Consider the following 18,798-nt stretch of genomic DNA (forward strand, 5'->3'; position numbering starts at 1 on the left):
CGGGCGAAAGATGAGAATAATAGTCTGCAATAAATAATATAATACTCACCTCAAAAATGAATTCCAATTTAAATAATATATATACCATTTGGTATGGACCATGGAAGATCAGATAATAAATAAACGTGGATTTATAAGATAAAAAAAATCCAACCTTGATTGCTCTTTGGGGTCCGTGGCGCAGTTGATAGAAATGTTGAATCTCTATGGTTCCAGATGAGCATTATCTGAAGATAGCGGTTTCAATCCTACCCAAAGCCGGCCAAAGGTTTAATTGCCCAAAACGTGATGAGACAACAACTCCGGATGGCAGTGATTGCTGAGAATGCAGTTAGGAGATTCAAAGTTCTTATCCATGCGGTCACCACCTGACGAAGGCCAGAGGAATAGCTGGCCGAAACGTCATGAAACAACAACCAATAAAGATGAGAATAATAGTCCGCAATAAATAAATATAAATAATACTCATCTCAATAATGAATTCCAATTAAAATAATATACATAATGTTGAACTATGCTTGCCAAGTTCCAAATTTTAAATCTTGATTCCTTAGCAGTTGTTTTTCCGGCTAAAAACCAAATCAATGTTGTTCCACAAGTCCAAATACCCCATATCTCAAGTTTCAAATCTGTAGACCAAAAATTGTTTGGTAGAGACGGTTCATAGACAGGCAAGTTTACTTTTATGATGATATAATTTAAACTTGTGAAATCGCAAGGAATTTCAGTATATTTACTCCTTTTCGCACTTTAAACTGGCTGGTTTGTGATAGCTAATATGTAGAAATTTACAATTTATTACCTTTTTATGTTTCTGAATTTTTGAGATGAGAATTGGTTTATTTTGTCGATCTCTGGAATCTTTCCAAAGATTTAAGGTTCACATCTCGGTGCAGGTGACACTCAAAATACAATTGCAAATTATTTAAGACTTCTGAGTCATGGCTGACAGAACCAGAGCATCTTATATCTCATGGATTAAACAGAGGAAGTTTCCTGTTCAGCACATATTGTGTTAGAACAATTGTAGAATATTTAAGATAGCGGTGTAAATTGACAGGTGAAGGCAAAAAAAAACAAAAAAAACATGAGAACAATAAAGATGAAGACAAAAACAAAAAGACTTGACCAGATATAGGTCAGTAGGAAGTAATTTCTAACACTTTTTAAATGGATGTTAAACAAAAAATTTTCTTAAATGGAAAAAAAAAAGCTGTTCTTATAAGATATATATATATATATATTTTTTTTTTTAAATACTTATGAATACTTTTGTAAGTAAATATAAATTGATTTGGATTTTTAATAGGAAAAAAAAAAATCCAAGACAAAGTAAATTTTAAAAACTATCATTTGTTTATGTAACCTTCAAGTTATGTCATGATTGAAATTAATCTTACCTGGACATTGCTGGTTATCCCTGCTTGCAATAAATTTCATATGAAAAGCACCTGGAAGGAAACTTCCTTTCTCTTCTAAAACAAATTCTTAAACGTTTTGATAGATATCCTTGATATTTCTATTACAAGAAATAATTGTGTAACACAGAAAAAAAAAAACTCCTTTAGATATCTGAAATTAGCGCATAAATCTTTTTTGCATATATGCACACACGTTTATAGGTTCATGATGCACACCTGATAAAACGGGAATCACCTGTTATCAACAACACAGCATTCAAATGTGGTCATAATATCTTTAGCTTTTGACAACTAATTTTACACAAAAGAAAATTATAACCACTTTTGTGATTGATATAAATTTTGCTTGCTGATATTAGCAATTGTAGTATTTGGATTTGTGGCGCAACAGATAAAGTGCTAAGTATAATCAGTTCTAAATTAGTCTTCTGGAAATTGAAGGTTCAATCCTCAGTATAGGCGATACTAAGAATTAAGATTTCTACTCGGTTCTGGCTGATAAAACGGCAAGTTTACTTCTGCAGATTAAATAAAGGTTCAGTTTGAAATTCTGTACAGCTTCTCAGACTTGACAAGATACATCTAAGGAAAATCAGAGAACAGTAGTTTGAATAATGCAGATTACCAATTCTCATCTAAAATATTCTGAAACTTAATGACGTTAATTCCTTGATATGGGAACAAATGAAAATGTAGCCATTGAAACATAAATTGGAAATTCGTATCATTTGAATACTTCAGTGTTATTTTCACAACGTTTTGGTTGATGTAACCTCCAACCTTCTTCAGTTGTATCTTGTTGAACTTTGAAATCTGCACAAAATTTTGAACGGAACCCTTTATTTAATCCATAAGAACAGCATACACTTGTTCCATCAGTTATAATAATCAATTATATTCTTAGTGTTGCCCACACTGAGGATTGAACTTTCTGCCTCTAAAAGAGATGTCACTTACAACTGAACTTTACCAAGCACTTTATCCATGATGCTGTGGATATTGCACATTTAGTTGTAAGCTACTCTTCTGAAGGATGAAGGCTTAATCCTCAGTGTCGGCAACACTCAAAACAATTGCAAATTACTTGCGACTTATATCCAGTTATAGTTGACAGAATGAAAATATGCTATCTTCGTGGATTAAATAAAAGGTGCCATTCAAAATTTCATGCAGATTTCATAATACATACGCAACATGCATAAATTAAAATATCATGTTTAAGCGTATTGTATGACCAGGCAACACCGGGCGTCCAGCCAATGTATGTGTGTATATATATATATATATATATATATATATATATATATATATAATTTTTATTCAACATAACTGACACCTGAAAAACTAAGTAAGGTAGTAAAATATGTTTTTTAATATCAAATCTCTGTAGTAGCATTTTAAGACAGTAAAACTGTGTTTAAATCCGAATAATTTCGACTAAATTAAAAAACAAACGATAACTTTATTCAATTTATGTAAATAAGAATAGAGACAGTGATTTGTAAACTTTACTTTCTTTAGTTAAATCCAGTAATTGCAATCAAATTTTAAATTATTTGGACTACCATTCTCATCTTGCATGTTATTCTTACAACCTTTTGGCCGATATAAACTCTGACCTTCTTCATGTGCATCTTGTTCAACTCTGGAATCTGTACAAAATTTCTAATGAAACCCTTTATTTAATTCATGTGGGAATAGCTAGTTTTCGTTCCATCATCCATCTGGATAAAAGTCTTAATTCCTAATTGTATTTTTAATATCACCCACACTAAAGATCGAACCTTCAACTCCCAGAAGATTGTCACTTTGAACAATAGCACAGTTATACCAGTCTTCTGAATAATCAAAATCCTTATCTCAAAAATTCATTTTTATTTAAGATATATATCCACAAAATTATTTTGAATATGTATAAAAAGTAATCTATTCAAAATCATTTATATTTGTGGCATATTGATTTTTTTAACACTCATTTTAATGTTAATGAGCCGTATAATTCACTGTGTGAACCATGATTCTGTCGTATAAATTAATAGGGTAGGTCAATAATGTAAATACTCTATATACTATAAAAAACATTATGTATTTAGAGTTCGTATGCAAATAGAAATGTGATTGTTGATAAAGGAATAGGCAGAGTACACATTACTAAAGCAGTAGGTTTTATGATTTCAATATCAGAGTTCGAGTCTAACGCAAGTTTAAAGGATTTTTTTTCTTACTAAATGCTTTATAAATTTAATGAATGTAACAGAAAACATTTTTTTTTTTTTTTAAATCAGTGACATTTTGGATAATCTGCAGAAAAAGTAAACATAAAACGTATTTAGCATTAGTTCAAAGAAAACTATTTTTGCTTAAAACATCTATTTATTTTTTTGCCAATAAAAACATTTATTCATCATCATCATCATGCAAATACTAAGTAGTATCCTCCTCCTCACACAAAAAAAAAAAAAAAAAATAGAAACGTTTTCTTCATACTATCTCTGAAGTAGTATAATCTAAATAAAGATAGAAATTGACATACTCAGATAATGTATCAACAAGGTCCAAAAAACGGGTATAAACTAGTATACTATTATTTCTGATTAGAATTTTTTTAATGAAATCATCTGAAAAAGAGTTGAAAAAACTTGATAAAATTGTGATGTAAATAATGACAATTTCGGCCGGAGAAAGATACACAATTTCATTATAATAAAATTGACAGTATTTTATTTATTTCTTAAATCACCCCCCTTCCCCTCTCAAAATTTACTGTTCTATATTTATATATATATATATATATATATATATATATATATATATATATATATTTTGTTTTTAAATAGACTCTTGGGTCAAAAGAAAATTCTAATTCAATGTATATACATACACCTATTTGGAAATGGGTCTCTCTTACATAAGCGAGAAGGGAAGAGTATATGTTTGTATGGTAATTCCTTACCTTAGCTGAAAAGGGCAGCTTTGAAAGCTGCTGCAACTGCAGCAGCAATGCTTACAGTAAATATCCACTTTTCTTTTCGCGTCGTACTCACACACCAACAGCAATGTTTAGTTGAATGAAATACACCGTTTCTCACAACACAGCACTGAAGTAAAGTCTTACTCTTATCCAATGACAACAACGACTGATGGGGAAGAAAATGATGCGCTATTCTTCTAAAGGTACCTTCTGGGTGGTGGTGGTGGTGATGGTGGTAGGGTGGGGGTTTTGTACTGTAACCTTTGATAGTGTTGAAAGTTAGTTTGGTTTTGGTTTGTTTTACACCATATCAACCCTTTTTGGGTTATTTCAAGTTGTTTATACTCCAAATATGTGTTTGATTTGGTTGTTTTGTAAAGAAAAATGGTTTTTGACTTTACAGAACATGACTGAGTTTTGCAAAAGGGAAAGGAAAAATGTTTGGTACATTTAAGTTAAGAAACCGGTATCTTCAGACAGCCTGATCTGGTAGCACCAGTGTTCAAAGTTAAATGTAAGTATTGAAAAAAGAAAAAAAAGAAAAAAGAAAGACACACACACACAAATAAACCTACAGTAATAATAATAATACAGTAATGGATAGGGTCTCAAAAAAGTTTTCAATCTAATAGGTCTCACTTGTCAACTAAGCTCAAATCCCTGTCCCATCGTCGCAATGTTGCATCTTTATGCCTCTTTTACAAATATTTTAATGGAATGTGCTCTGATGAACTCGTTGCACTTGTGTCCCCCCCCCTCTCGACGTACATATCCCCGACAAACCCGCTTAGCAATAAAATTTCACATCTTCACTGTGGAGGTCCCTAAATGCCAGAAAGCTTTCTATTCTAATATTTTCTTCCCTCAAACAGCTAGACTTTGGAATTCCCTTCCTGCTACCTGCTTCCCTGGGTGTACTGATATGCAGAAGTTTAAATGTAACGTAAACCAATATCTTGTTAATCTTTCCTGGTTCCAAATAGTAGCCCCTTACGTCCAAGTGGTGATATGCCCTATTAGGGGTGAACGTCAGTAAAAATTTATATATATATATATATATATATATATATATATATATATATATATATAATTATTTTTTTAATTGACAGTATACATAAGTAAATTAGTAGATCTTACTCCTTTTATACTAACTAGCATCCATGACACTGCAAGGAATGAGTTAGGACTCTTGAATGAATTCACAGCCTATAATCCCATATTACCATTTTTATTTTCAATAACAGTTCGATATTTTCCAAGTTATGAATGTTAGGTGCAAATACAGATCTCACACTTAAGGCCTCCATTTAGACAATGTAAAGATGTCTGTGCAAATAGTTTACTGTGAAGTAAGGGTTGAGCAATCCTCAATCACACTTCTCCTTAACAAAATACTGATAGAGCCTAGTGGTAAGGAGACGTCCATGACGGCTGGAAAATGTTGAGCACCTCTTCCAGACACAAAACCTGGTATTTCGAAATGGTCACCCATTTAGCACTAACCAGGCTCAATATTGCTTAACTTTGATGAGCTAACTGGAACCGGTGTATCAGCGTGATTATTGTTGTAAAATATGTGTTAAAAAAAAAAAAAATTATTACCACTATTGGAGGTCTCATAAAATTTTACTTGAAAAACATTGTTTGATCTTGGTTTAAGGCTTTGTTTCCAGTTACATGTATGATAGAGAGATACCAGAGTATAATATAGACATGTTAGTGCAGTATTATCAGTACCGAGTGTGTATGAAGGAGGAGGTGTGATTAAACGGGGAATGGCTGATGGTTTTACTGTCATTTAACTAAAAAAAAAAAAAAAAAAAAAAAAAAACACGCAATAGTTTTACGTAAGTGCGCAAATAAATTAGTATATTGTTATGTGTATCTTTATTTTTAAAGGATAAGTAGGTTCTGGTGTTTCTAACTAGCTATGTAATTTTTTTTTGAAGGTGGGTATGGGAGTTGGAGAAAGAAGGTAGAAGCTAGCCATAAAAGTAAAACGAATAAGAGCCCTTCCCAATCTGCTAATGGTTACCCCCCTCTTAAATCTTATCCTTGCTCTTAGTACCACTAACTTACTGAGAATACATTTTCCACTCATTAGATCTTCACTCATGTGTGTATGTATGTGTGCGCGCACACACACACACTATATATATATATATATATATATATATATATATATATATATATATATATATATACACACACACACACACACGAATGAATTTTATTTTTGCTAGGATATATGAACAAAACTAAACTATAATGCAAAAGAAAGAGGTAATAGCTGGGAGTATAGTATCATGACCACAAAACAGATACTACACTATCTTACCTACAGAACTGAAAAGTGAAAGATAGTACATTAGTCTGAAACAGTATTGTAAGCTGAATTGAGCATTAAAAATAATATAGGTTCAGGTTCAGTTAGATATCAAAGCTACATTAGTTTACATACATAAATAGAATTACAATGAATATTATCGTAAAATGGGAACTTATCGAGATAAAATATATTAGATAGAGCAATTAAAGAAATAAAATAAATGATGAAAATAAAATTGAATAAGTTACAATATTTATTGATTTATGAAACAAAGAATCAATAAATATTGTAATTTATTCGATTTTATTTTCATCATCATCACCATCTCTCTCTCTATATATATATATATATATATATAGTTTACTCTTAATAGAAAGGTCCGGTCTAATATCAAAATTATATAAATTATAAATATGTATCAGACATTACGATTACAGAGCTCAATGTATTTAGCATATAAAGAGCAAATATGGCTATAGGGTAAGTTTTTCTAACAGTTCAAACAACTATTTCAGCCTAATGATCACTTCAGCATCTGGAGATGAATCTAAAAATCTAAAATGTAATCTACAAACATGCGAATGTAAGTTTATTCTTTCTGAATTTATTTTATTCTTAAAGTTTTTTAAACGAATGTGATTTTAAACTTCGTAAAATATGCAAAAAAAATAAATAAAAACTATTCTATTTAGCAATATTGTTTAGACATTTGCAAAATCTTTCAAACATTTCTTTGGAATGCAATATTTTTTGTGTTATTCACAAGCAAGGCATATCGGCATATAGGGGAACATTTTGGTGGGAAAGTTTGACAGCAAAATGTTTGTTCACAATACATCTAAATTTTTATATGTTGATACGGTCAGAGAAATTGGGAGCAAGAAGGGGAATCCATAAGGTAAGCAGTCTGAGGGGAGAGGCCATGAGAGTAGAAAATCTTCCAGCATTTAGGGACCTCTACAATGAAAATGTTGGATTTTTTGCTAGTCAGGTGGGTGGTAAGAAATTTGTGATTTTGTGTGATGCAACACTGCAGGGAATGTGACAGGGATGCGTGATTTAGCAGACAGTGTGAGGCTTATGATAATGGATATTCGAAAATCCGGGGTGCCTAGAAACCCTCGAGGAAGGGGAGGTGGGTCATGAAACAATTCCAAGTTAAGAAAGAACAGATATCCATCAATTATATATAAATAATTGGTACTCTTGCATAATTTGACCCGAATTCTCGTGAATTCCCGTCAAGCATGGATCGGGCGAGATCGCCAATCATCGGTGTCAGCTGAGTGTTGTTCAAAAATGTTGAAACGCTAACTCGACTTTTTATTTTATTTACTTAATTTTTTTTTCTGTTACGTTTTTAGTAATTTTTAAGGTGATATTAAGGGTGCGGGGTTGACTTTTTATTTTTGATTAGTTACTTATTTATTATCACTTTTTTTTTTTTTAATTGAATTCTTGGGAGTTTAATTAACCAATGAAAAAGCGCTATCTAAATGGAAGCAGACGACATCCGAATAGGAAGAAAGCGGCTAAACCAACAAAAAAAGAAAAGCTGACAAATATATTTTCAAACTCGCAAAACAGAAAAATGACGAGCAAGAAAATAAATCTATACATGTTAGAAAAAGAAATGAAAACATCGATGCTGACAATCTCATTGTCAGAAGAAATTGCTGTCCCCCAAAAATAAGGTGCAACAACAATTGTAAACACAAATGTTTACTTAAAAAGTGATTGTGTGTAAAGGGTGGTTTCTCCTGGAGATGTACAAACGGACAGTGCCACCAAAAGAACTTAACTGAACAACAAGTCTCGAAAATAAAAAAATTAAAAGAAAAATACGGTTACAAAAAAAAAAAAAAAAAAAAAAAAAAGAAAAGAAAAAAAAAAGACGAAAAAAAAGATGAAAAAAAAAAGAAAAAAAGAAAACAAAAAAACTTGTACTTACAGCTAACAATTATACGGTTAAAAAATCTTTTCTAGGAAAAAAAACAACAACTTTCTCTTGATAAATATTTTGAAAAAAAAAAAAATTAAATACTAAAATGAAATAAACATTTTCATTTTTCAAGGTATGTTTGTTTTTTGTTATTTTTGATTATTTGCATTTGTATTTTTGGTATTTTTTCCGGTTTGTTTGTTTTTTTTTTTTTTTTTCATTAGTCTGCGTCTGTTACGACGCACTCGGCTGACACCGATAATTGCCGGTCTTGCCTTGTCCATGCTTGACGGGAATTCACGAGAATTTGGGTCAAATTATGCAAGAGTACCAAATAATTATATATCCATTAGTTAAACATAAATAAAAGATAAAGTTATTTTCCTTCATGAACATACCAGCCAGTTTGAGAGGAAAGAACCTTTGAGAGCATCACCCTTGATTTGCAAGATACACAAATAAGTGTGAAAAAAATCCGCAAGAAGAATAAAATGTTGAAAAATTTAGAATTATAAAAATGCTAGAGTGCTCCCAAACTTCACAATCTGTGAAGAATAGAACTATGAAAATACAGAGTAAAAACAGTAACAAAAAACATGAAAAGATATAAAAAGATTATAGAAACAAAAATGTAAGCAAAATGTAAACAAAAACAAATGAAAAGGTACAAAAAGAATTATACAATGTATAAAACTAAAACAAAATGTAAACAAAAATATACAAACAAATGAAAAGATATAAAAAGAATTATACAACATATAAAACAAAAACAAAAATGTAAACAACAAACGTGTAAACAAGTGTCAGCAAAAAGGTCAACAAACATTTTTTAATTAAAAAAACAAAACAAAAACAAAGCTAGAATCTGAAGAATATACAACAAAACAAAAGGAAATACAAAATAAGAGATGGAAAAAAGAAAAACAGAGAAAATAGGAAGAAAAAAAAAATTATTTTAGGTTTCAAAGAAAACGGATGTACATAGAAATTATTAAAACTCTAGCATAATAAATTTTGAAGTAAAACATTTATAATTTACTAGCCTGGGTGCCCGGCGTTGCCCGGGTGTTTGGAGGTGGGTGTTGAGCAAAAAAAAAAAAGAAAGTGGTAGTAGGCAGGCTTGAACCCGTACCGTGAAGGTGGAAAAGAATGTGGAAAAAAAAAAAAAAAAAAATTAGTCAATCGAAAAGAGAGGACGACTTTCGAAAATATCGGTGAAAAAAGCGACCCCTCCCTGTAGAAAAGTGCCCAGGTGAAGGTGAAGGAATTAATGTTTTTGGCAAATTCTTCGATATTTGTTGTCCGTAGGGTCGAGCTTCAAAATGATACCGATCTCATGAAAATCCGTTGCCTCTATCGAAAGTTTTAGGCATACATACATTTAAATAGACAGGTGATATTTATATTATAGAAGATTAAAGTAGGGATGACTGAGGGAATCATGATTTAAACTATAAATGAACAAATATTTACTCAAAATATATTCTTATTTTGTAAAATGAAAAACAATAACTTTCAAAACAGATGAAAATCAAGACTTGCAAAGAAACAAATACCAAACAAGTTTGAAGACTTTGCTAAATTGTCAGTCTTCAAATATAACTTTTTCATATTAACAAACATTTATGATAATGAAAAGAGAAATTGTGAGAGCACAACAAACACTATAATCATATTTCTTTTTCTAAACTTGAAAAAATTTGTTTTAAGAGCATTACTTAAAATTGATTTTAAAAAGATAGCATAGCATTTATAAAGGTAAGTTGCTTCCATGCTACAGCTTTAAAACATGCAACACACACTTTATATATATATATATATATATATATATATATATATATATATAAACTGAAATACTTCCAAATTACAGCTTATATAATACTGTAAACTTAAATTAAAACAATATTACTATCAATATTTATAAGACAATCCCGATCAGATAAAGAAACTCAATATATGAGATAGAGCAATAGTATAGATGAAAATTTAGAATTAAATTCTGTAAATTAAAAAAATATTCATTTCCTGAATTTAATTGAAAATTTTAATTTTTGACATTGAAGAATTAAAATTACAGAAATCAAAAGTAAAATTCGAGCAGAGTTCAAATTATAAAAAAATAAAGAAAAAAGTAACATATGATAATATATATGATCATAATCAAATAAAAGTGGGTCTCAAAATAACAGTTTATGCATTGGGTGTTCAAGTAAGCGAAATTTCATCTTTTTGAACAAATGTTGCCTACCTTGGGGAAAATCCTTATAAAGAAATTTTACAGCAAAAAATATTGTAAAAAAAAAAAATTAAAAAACTGCATGACAAATATACATGTGAACCAAGTGCAAGAGAGATGCAAACAATTACACTTAAAGGGACGGTTAGAATCTTTAAAAGATCTCTCGGTTGGAATGTACGATATAGTGGGTGAATGTTTGGCATCTGATAGGATGCCGGAGCTTCAGCAAGAACAAAATAAGAAAAGAAAGAAAAAAAATGAAAACAAGAAAATGAAAAGAAAGAATGAAAAGAAAAAGAAAAAGAGAAAATGAAAAGAAAAAGAGAAAATGAAAAGAAAAAGAGAAAATGAAAAGAAAAAGAGAAAATGAAAAGAAAAAGAGAAAATGAAAAGAAAAAGAGAAAATGAAAGAAAAAAATGAAAAGAAAAACAGTATGCCTCAGAATGTTGGCATTGGACTCATTAGAATGTCATTGGTTAGGATCAAAGTTGTATTTTTTACTCAAACTAAATCAGAATTTTTGGAATCATCGGAGTGGAAATTTGGACGATCATATTAGTCAAACCGTACATTTGCGACTCCACAACCCTGACACATTGTATATATATAACAAGGTTTTGAAGAAATTTTATCAATTTGATAAAAATTATAGCAAAATAGTTTTAAAGATGCATTTATGCAAAACCCCCCCAACCAACGAAGTTTAAAAGTTAAAAAGAAAAAACAGTTTAAAAATGAAACAATAACAAGTTGGTTTCATTCACCAGATGTAATTTTATTGCATTCCCTCTCCAGTTTATGTCGTAAATCAACCAGTCTAGTCAGGCATCTTTGTTGAACATTATCATTGATGATCTTCCAAAGTTTCTCAATTGGATTGAGATCTCGGCTTTGCGCCAGGAGTGCCATAACCTCAATCTTTCATATTGCAAGAATTATTTTTACTATTTTTGTATTATGATAAGCATTTATCTGGCATAAACAGATGACCTCAGAGAAGAGATAAACGTGCTGTTCAATAACATTCTTATGAACTGTAGCAATTACTTTGCTGTAGAGCTGAATGATTGGATCAACACCTGCGCAAGGAATACGTCATATTTTGTCTTACATAACGCATCCTCCTATTTACTCATTTCCTCACGAGGGCAAGAGAAAATTCAGCTCACCCAGAAGGGACATTGTATTGAGACAAAAATATAAATTGCTTCGGTCTAGAAAGAGTTCTCCTTCACTGACAGAAGATAGAAAAATGAAATGTAGTATCAGAAGAGATACTACACCTTGCTCCTAGTTCCAAATCCAAGGATAGAGATAGATGTCAGGGTATTTACTTTCATCGCACAATTCTCATCAATCCAGACAATATGCTCATTTGCAAAAACTGGTGTAGTTTTTGGTTGTACGTGTTGATGAATAGTTTGGCAACAGAAGAATGTGTAAGAAGATCGCTTTCCTGTAAACAAGATAGTCTTGAGAGACAAATTTATGCAAAATTGTTACCTAACACGCAATATCTACTGGTGTGCCAAAACGTTCCATCATGGCGTCTCCTTTAATCACCCAATTTTTGTTAAGGTGTTTTATGTGATTCCATAAGTCTTTCAGGTTAGGGTTAAAAAAGTTCTACTTTTGTCATTATATTCAAACATCAATGTTATTTGTATTTCCTCGTCTCAAAAAATTCAAAAACATCAACATGCTAGTACATTCATTTGTTTCTTCCTCTGTGTGTGTGTGTGTGGTACTCTTGCATTGGAATAGAGGAAAAGGAGATTTTGCATGAAGAAGATAAAGAGGGAGGAGGTGAAACAAGGGAGAATATAAAATGTTGTAAGAGTAAGAGCAGAAAAGAAATGTTTTTGTTTTTTTTATAACTTTTGCCAGCATTAAATAACTTGCTGTAAAATAAAACAAATAACGACAGCTTAAAAAAATAAATTAATACAAAACTATAAAATATTTTCGCATTATGGCATGGTAATATTTTTTTCTAACTCAACAACCCTATCCAAAGCAATACTTACTGCTAGCGTTTGATTGTACATGATAAATTGAACACATTTATACAAATAGCAGCTAGGAGTGAGTGGGGGGGGGCATACCTTTACCAAAGATCTTGGTACATTATTGAACAATACCTGGTATGGCATTTACACTTTGTGGGTCGAATCGGCTGTCTCTAAAAACAGACAAGTTACTAAAAAATATCCTAAATCGCACATATCTAGATCAGTGAAGAAGATTTTACTGATATTAGAAAGAGATTTTACTGATATTAGAAAGAAATTGGCTGAAGACATTAGGATTGAGAAGACTCTAATATGGAAATTATGTAAAAAAAAAAAATCAAGAAAGAAATGTTATTAATATATATTTAAAAAATTTTTTTATTTTACTTTTGCTTACGTACTAACAGACACACGAGATGTTGCCCTGGAATTAGTTGACCTGTGCCCAGTTTTGCACATTATATTTTCTATTTTCTAGAAAATAAAGTAAACCATTGTCTTCACTACTTACGCATTTTGTAAAAAAAAAAAAAAAATACATAAATACATAAATAAATAAAATAAAGAAGAAAAAAATAAAACAGCTTTAATACAAGATTAATTGTTATGAATTCTTCATAACATTTTACTCTCTCTCTCTCTCTATATATATATATATATGCACACACACAGAGTTCCACTTGGATATTCTAGGGCAACACCATGTTTATTATAACGCCCAAGTCTTAATAACACACACACACACACACACACACACACACACACACACACACAAAAAAAAAAAAAACTTGGTTCTTATGAAAGCAAGTAAAGAGCGACTTATCAATAAACACTGAGTTACAAAGTTTTTATTATCGAAAGATCGATAAAATTTAGTCAATAAAATAAAGTTAAAAAAAGAAAAGAAAAACGATCATTTATGTTCCTATTTACAATGCCTCCCCACGGGGCAGAGTTAGGCACCAGGGTCGTTTTTTAACGTGTTGCAAACATACATTTTGCATTAAATGTTGACGATTTAAATTTTTTTTTTGTCAACCATTATTATTCATTTAATAAGAGTCAACACACGTAGATTCCATGAGCAAAGCTTCTTTCTTAGAACTGCATGCCAGTGGAACTCTCTGCCGCTTGCCTGTTTCCCACCTGACTACAACTTGGATGTCTTCAAGTCCAACATAAACAAACTCCTGATAAACCGCCTCCTTAAATAAGAAACTATCAAAACCCCTAATACTAATGATTACTACAATACTATCTCATTGCTTACTGTACACGCAATAACTCTTATCCCTGAGTGGCCTTCGACCATTGATAAGTGGTGAACCCCATGTAAAAAGAAAAAAAAAAAAAAAAAAAAGAGACAATTACAGTTATAAAATGGTTTCAGTTTTCACTTGGTTTCTACTTTTTTGTCTTTGTGCCACATGCTTACCAAATACTTATGTATCAGTAATGGTGTTACAACCCTCCCTCACCTCCAGCAGTTGAAATCTTTCAGCAGACGACAGTATAATATGCAAGTGCCACCAGAGTTCCTGACATACTTGATTAGCAGACATTCCAACATTAACAAAGCTTAAATATGTTGCTGCTAAGTGATTATGCAGGAATAAGTTCTAACTCCTCCCCCTAGTGGGCAGACAAAATCTTTCTTTTATACACAGTTCTAAAAGTCACCATCTATTTCCCAAAAGTAAGTGGAATTAGCAAAAATAAACATTTTAGGATATGTAAAATATATTTTTCTATTCTTTTAAAATTGAACAAACATTTACAGTTTTTTCAAAAAGATATATTCACTTTATTGTTTTTATTTCCCCTGGTCAGGAGTCTTATGTCTTTTGACAGCTTGCAATCCTAGCTTCCAAACTTGGTGATTTCAAATTTCCATTATCAAAAATGTCTTGCATCCAAACTCCTGATGGTCAATAACCCTCAAGATGATAACAGTAGTCCGAAAAATCTAAATAACGTGAATAATCAAGCCTAACTTCAAAAGTTCAGAAACATAAAAAAAAGTGTTTCTAAATAAAAGAAAACTCTTTCAAAAATGATTATCGTTGCAAGCGATAAAAGATTAATGATAAAGTAAAATGGCCTGATAGAGTGAGTGTAGACATGCACTAAGTTGCACGTTTTAGTGATACATACAATCTTCGGTTTATTCAATCTTCAAGCCAACAGGCTATCAGACCCATTATTACATATCTATTATTAAGTTTAAGGCAGACAAAACATCAGGATGTGAAAGTGTCAGAAAATATATTTTTCACATCTTAAATCAGATTTTTATAATACCCATTATTTTACAAAATAGGTAATAACTAGGGCTATGACAACAGCATATTCTTTTTCTTGTTTTGATTCTCAGGTATATATCCATTGATATCTTATATGTTTATATGTAGAGTGATGTGGTTCTCGGTTGATTAATTGTCTGTGTCGGATATATACTCGAGAGTCAAAACAGGAAAAGAATATGCTGTTGTCATAGACTTAGTTATAACTTTGAAATAACTATATCATGGCAGTTTTATTAAAAGCATGAGGCATAGAACACGGATACCTAAAGGCCAATTCGAAGTAACTCATTTCAGTTTTTTCTCATTCAATTCTGTAGTCAATTCCAGAAATGTTTTCTTCTCATAAGGAATAACTTATGTTATTCACTTGAACTACAAGACTTTTAGATGATAAAAACCAACATTCTTTGGTTCGAAATTTATGACTGAAACAAAACTTGATGTTATCAACATAGAAGTTTTAACATTTTTCACTATGTTAAAACTTAAGAAATTTTCTAACACTTTGCAAAAAAGAAATATTAAAAAAAAATTAAATGAATAAATACATGAACTTTTTAAAAAAAAAATACAATATTAATAAAGTATTACAAACGTTATCAAAAATGTGTTGTTGGGGAAATAAAAACCGTTTCCTTTAAAATGGGAGTTGTTAAACCGTAGCTGATTGTATTAGGAAGGAAAATGCCAACTACAAATTAAATCTAACAAAATATTGATGTAAACTTTAGATGAATTTCTTAATATTTTTCTTTAAATATGTAAATTTGTATATTTACAATACAAACCATAGTAAAAAAGAAAACATTTTTACCCATTAGAAACAAATACAGACTATGAAATAAAAAAAATTTTTTCAATTTTTAGTCTATCTGAAAAATGTTAGACTTAATATTTTTATTTAAGACTTAAATACATTTCCAAGTATTAATAATTCCTAATCATCATATAATAATCATATTTGTGTTGTATTATTTTAATTATTCATACTACTATTCTTATCTAGAATTTTATTCTCACAATAATCCGGCCAATGTAAACTGGGACAATTTCTAGGTGCATCTTGTTGGACTCTGGAATTTATATTGAACCACCTCAATCAGTTTTAAATAACACTCTTCTGGAAGTTGAAGGTTCAATCCTTAGAATGGGTGATACTAAGAAGAATACAATTAGGAATTAAGACCTATTTAGTCATGGCTGATGGAACAAGAGCAAGCTACTGCCCCTGTGAATTACACAATAGGTTCCATCCAAAATTCTATTACAAATTTCAGAGTTCAACAAGATGCACCTAAAGAAGGTCAGAGATTACACCTGCTGAAATATGAGAACGTCCAAAATGAGGACAGTAGTCGAAATACAGGTACAAAATTACCAATATTTGTCTTAGTTGTGAATTTTGAATCCTTCTATTTTATTTTTATATTATTAAAGAGTTACCATATGAAAGCTATATGGAATTGCAAGATGGAAAATATATGATTGAAAATAACTGAATGGAATTAACTAAGTTTGATTTTGTATCAGGACAGTTTATAACATTTGTTGACATTTGATTTGAAGACAACTATGTTGTAACTTGCAGGGAAGCAGTTCTATAGTAATGTTACACAGACGGGAAGCTCTTGGAAAGAAACACTGTTCATAGAAATTCTGTATAATCTTAGGCATATTGAAGAATGGGTTTTTTTTTCTGTTATTTGATATTCACAGCAAGAACTTGTTTTTCTATCACAAGGAAGAAGCAGTTATTGGAGCTGAGTTGAGTACCTTTCATGAAAATAATGATAAAGTAGGCAAAGAGTAGCAACATCTCTTCTGTGAGAAAAGAGTTGTAGAGAACAGAAGATTGCAAAGTGGATTTTTCTATCCTGTCATGGCAAAAGGGTGCTCTGAGCAGTACCTCCACAAATATGGCAGCAGCACCCCATATAAGGACATATCTGACTCAGATATAGGTAGAGGATTGTATCAAGTTTTCAAAACAAACAAATACAGTTTAATTGAATATGATAAGAATGATTCCACGTTAAGAAGCAATTATTTCCTTGAAATTTTGTCAACTGATGACAAAAATGAACAAGTGCAAACAGAAAAAATATTACTAGAGATCGATCTTCAGCTATCAGCTCATGTTCATGCCTTTAATAAAAAATGTCATGCTCTGTATTAAAAACAAAGAAAAGGTTATGGTAAATAAAATAGCTAAAAGCGGATCAATTTTTAGTAAAATGTCTCCCCTGAAAAAAATCTTGCAACATTCAGAGGAATATGGTAAATATTTAAGTGAAATTGAACACAACAGCAAAATGATAAAATTCTATGAAATCTTTACAATGTATGTAAAAGATTCATAAAATATGAATCTTATAGAATCTTTGTCCCAAGTAATAATTAAGAAAATCACATCGCACATGTGTAAACAGTCCTTTTATTTTCCAATCTAATACTTTGATTCAACGTTTGATCAACATCTACACAAAAGTCCTGTTTGTGATGGCTAATTGCTATACACCCTTTCTAACCTCTTTAAAAACTTGAGTTATTATCTGTCACCTTTCCATTTAGTTATTTGTAATGGTCACCTTGGTCGGATTAAGCTTTTTCCGGAGCAAATGTAACATCCCTGACCATCACAGTTCACTTTCACTGATCCCGAGCTAGGTAACATGATTTTGCTTTGATCCAGATTCCATAGTTGAAAATGAACTACTTTTGGATCTGGTAGTGCTGCTAGGTTGCTTTAGATTTTTGTCACCCAGGTCTTTAACAACTCACCAATACGTTTTTGCCAACCAGAGATGGAGGAAGAACGACTTCGTAAATAAGCTCTCTTCATTTATATTTCCTGGTGTAAAGAGGAAACTTGTCTATTAATTAAATCTCAAAACATTGTAAGGACTTCATTTAATATACTACTTTGCTGTTCTATTCAATTTCATTTTTAAAATGATAATATTCCTCTAACATATTCTGTAGTTGTCAACATTTATATAAAATACTGATTATACCAAGCCAAACATTAAAATCTTGTTAGCTCATTAAGGATGCTTGGTTATCATCTAAATTTTTTTTTTTTTTCATCTCAAGCTGATAGATCGTTCAGGCATTGTTACTTATTTTGTTTCCGTTTGAAGATATCAACTCACCCAGGGTAGCAAAGAGTGGTCATGGTTATCAGTATTTATACTGAATTGACAGTTGCGAAAGAAAGTTTGAAAGGGAGATTTCCAACTTGGTTGTCACGAGAGATCAGCCAGTGCCAGAAGAGACACTAAAGAGAATGGAACAATTCACTTCAAGTATTTGAAAGGGGAAAACAAAATCAAATGGAAATATTTAACAAGTTAAAAAAAAAAAAAAAAAAAAAATGAAAGTTTTTACTTTACAAAAGTTTGTAAACGAGAGAAAGTTATTCAATAAAACAAGATTACAGATAAAACAAAGCAAGATACAAAGAAAGAACAATTTATATAAAATTTTTGTTTTTTCTCACGTTTTAGATTAATTCTATACTTATATATTATATATAGATGAGGGTAAAAAATGTTATACAACTGAAAAACAAAAAAAC

General features: G+C 30.7%; 1 protein-coding gene across 10 annotated transcripts in view; it reads right to left on the bottom strand.

Annotated features, from left to right (window-relative positions):
- Positions 1 to 18,798, bottom strand: part of LOC145256434 (serine/threonine-protein kinase PAK mbt-like) — a 253,669-nt gene that overhangs the window by 92,829 nt on the left and 142,042 nt on the right. For 4 of the 10 annotated variants that reach the window (XM_080115334.1, XM_080115329.1, XM_080115327.1 and 1 more), the window contains one exon: positions 18,374 to 18,498. The exons of 5 other annotated variants lie outside the window; for them this stretch is intronic. In XM_080115334.1, coding sequence (XP_079971460.1) covers positions 18,374 to 18,396 — 23 coding nt within the window. In that variant the 5' untranslated portion in view covers positions 18,397 to 18,498. Of the gene's footprint in view, positions 1 to 4,374; positions 4,507 to 18,373; positions 18,499 to 18,798 lie in introns of those variants that run through there. One more of the 10 variants, XM_080115332.1, reaches the window with a different exon arrangement.

Source organism: Euprymna scolopes, chromosome 32 (assembly GCF_053919585.1).
Source record: "Euprymna scolopes isolate OS-2025 chromosome 32, ASM5391958v1, whole genome shotgun sequence".
In the NCBI taxonomy this organism is placed as follows: domain Eukaryota; kingdom Metazoa; phylum Mollusca; class Cephalopoda; order Sepiida; family Sepiolidae; genus Euprymna; species Euprymna scolopes.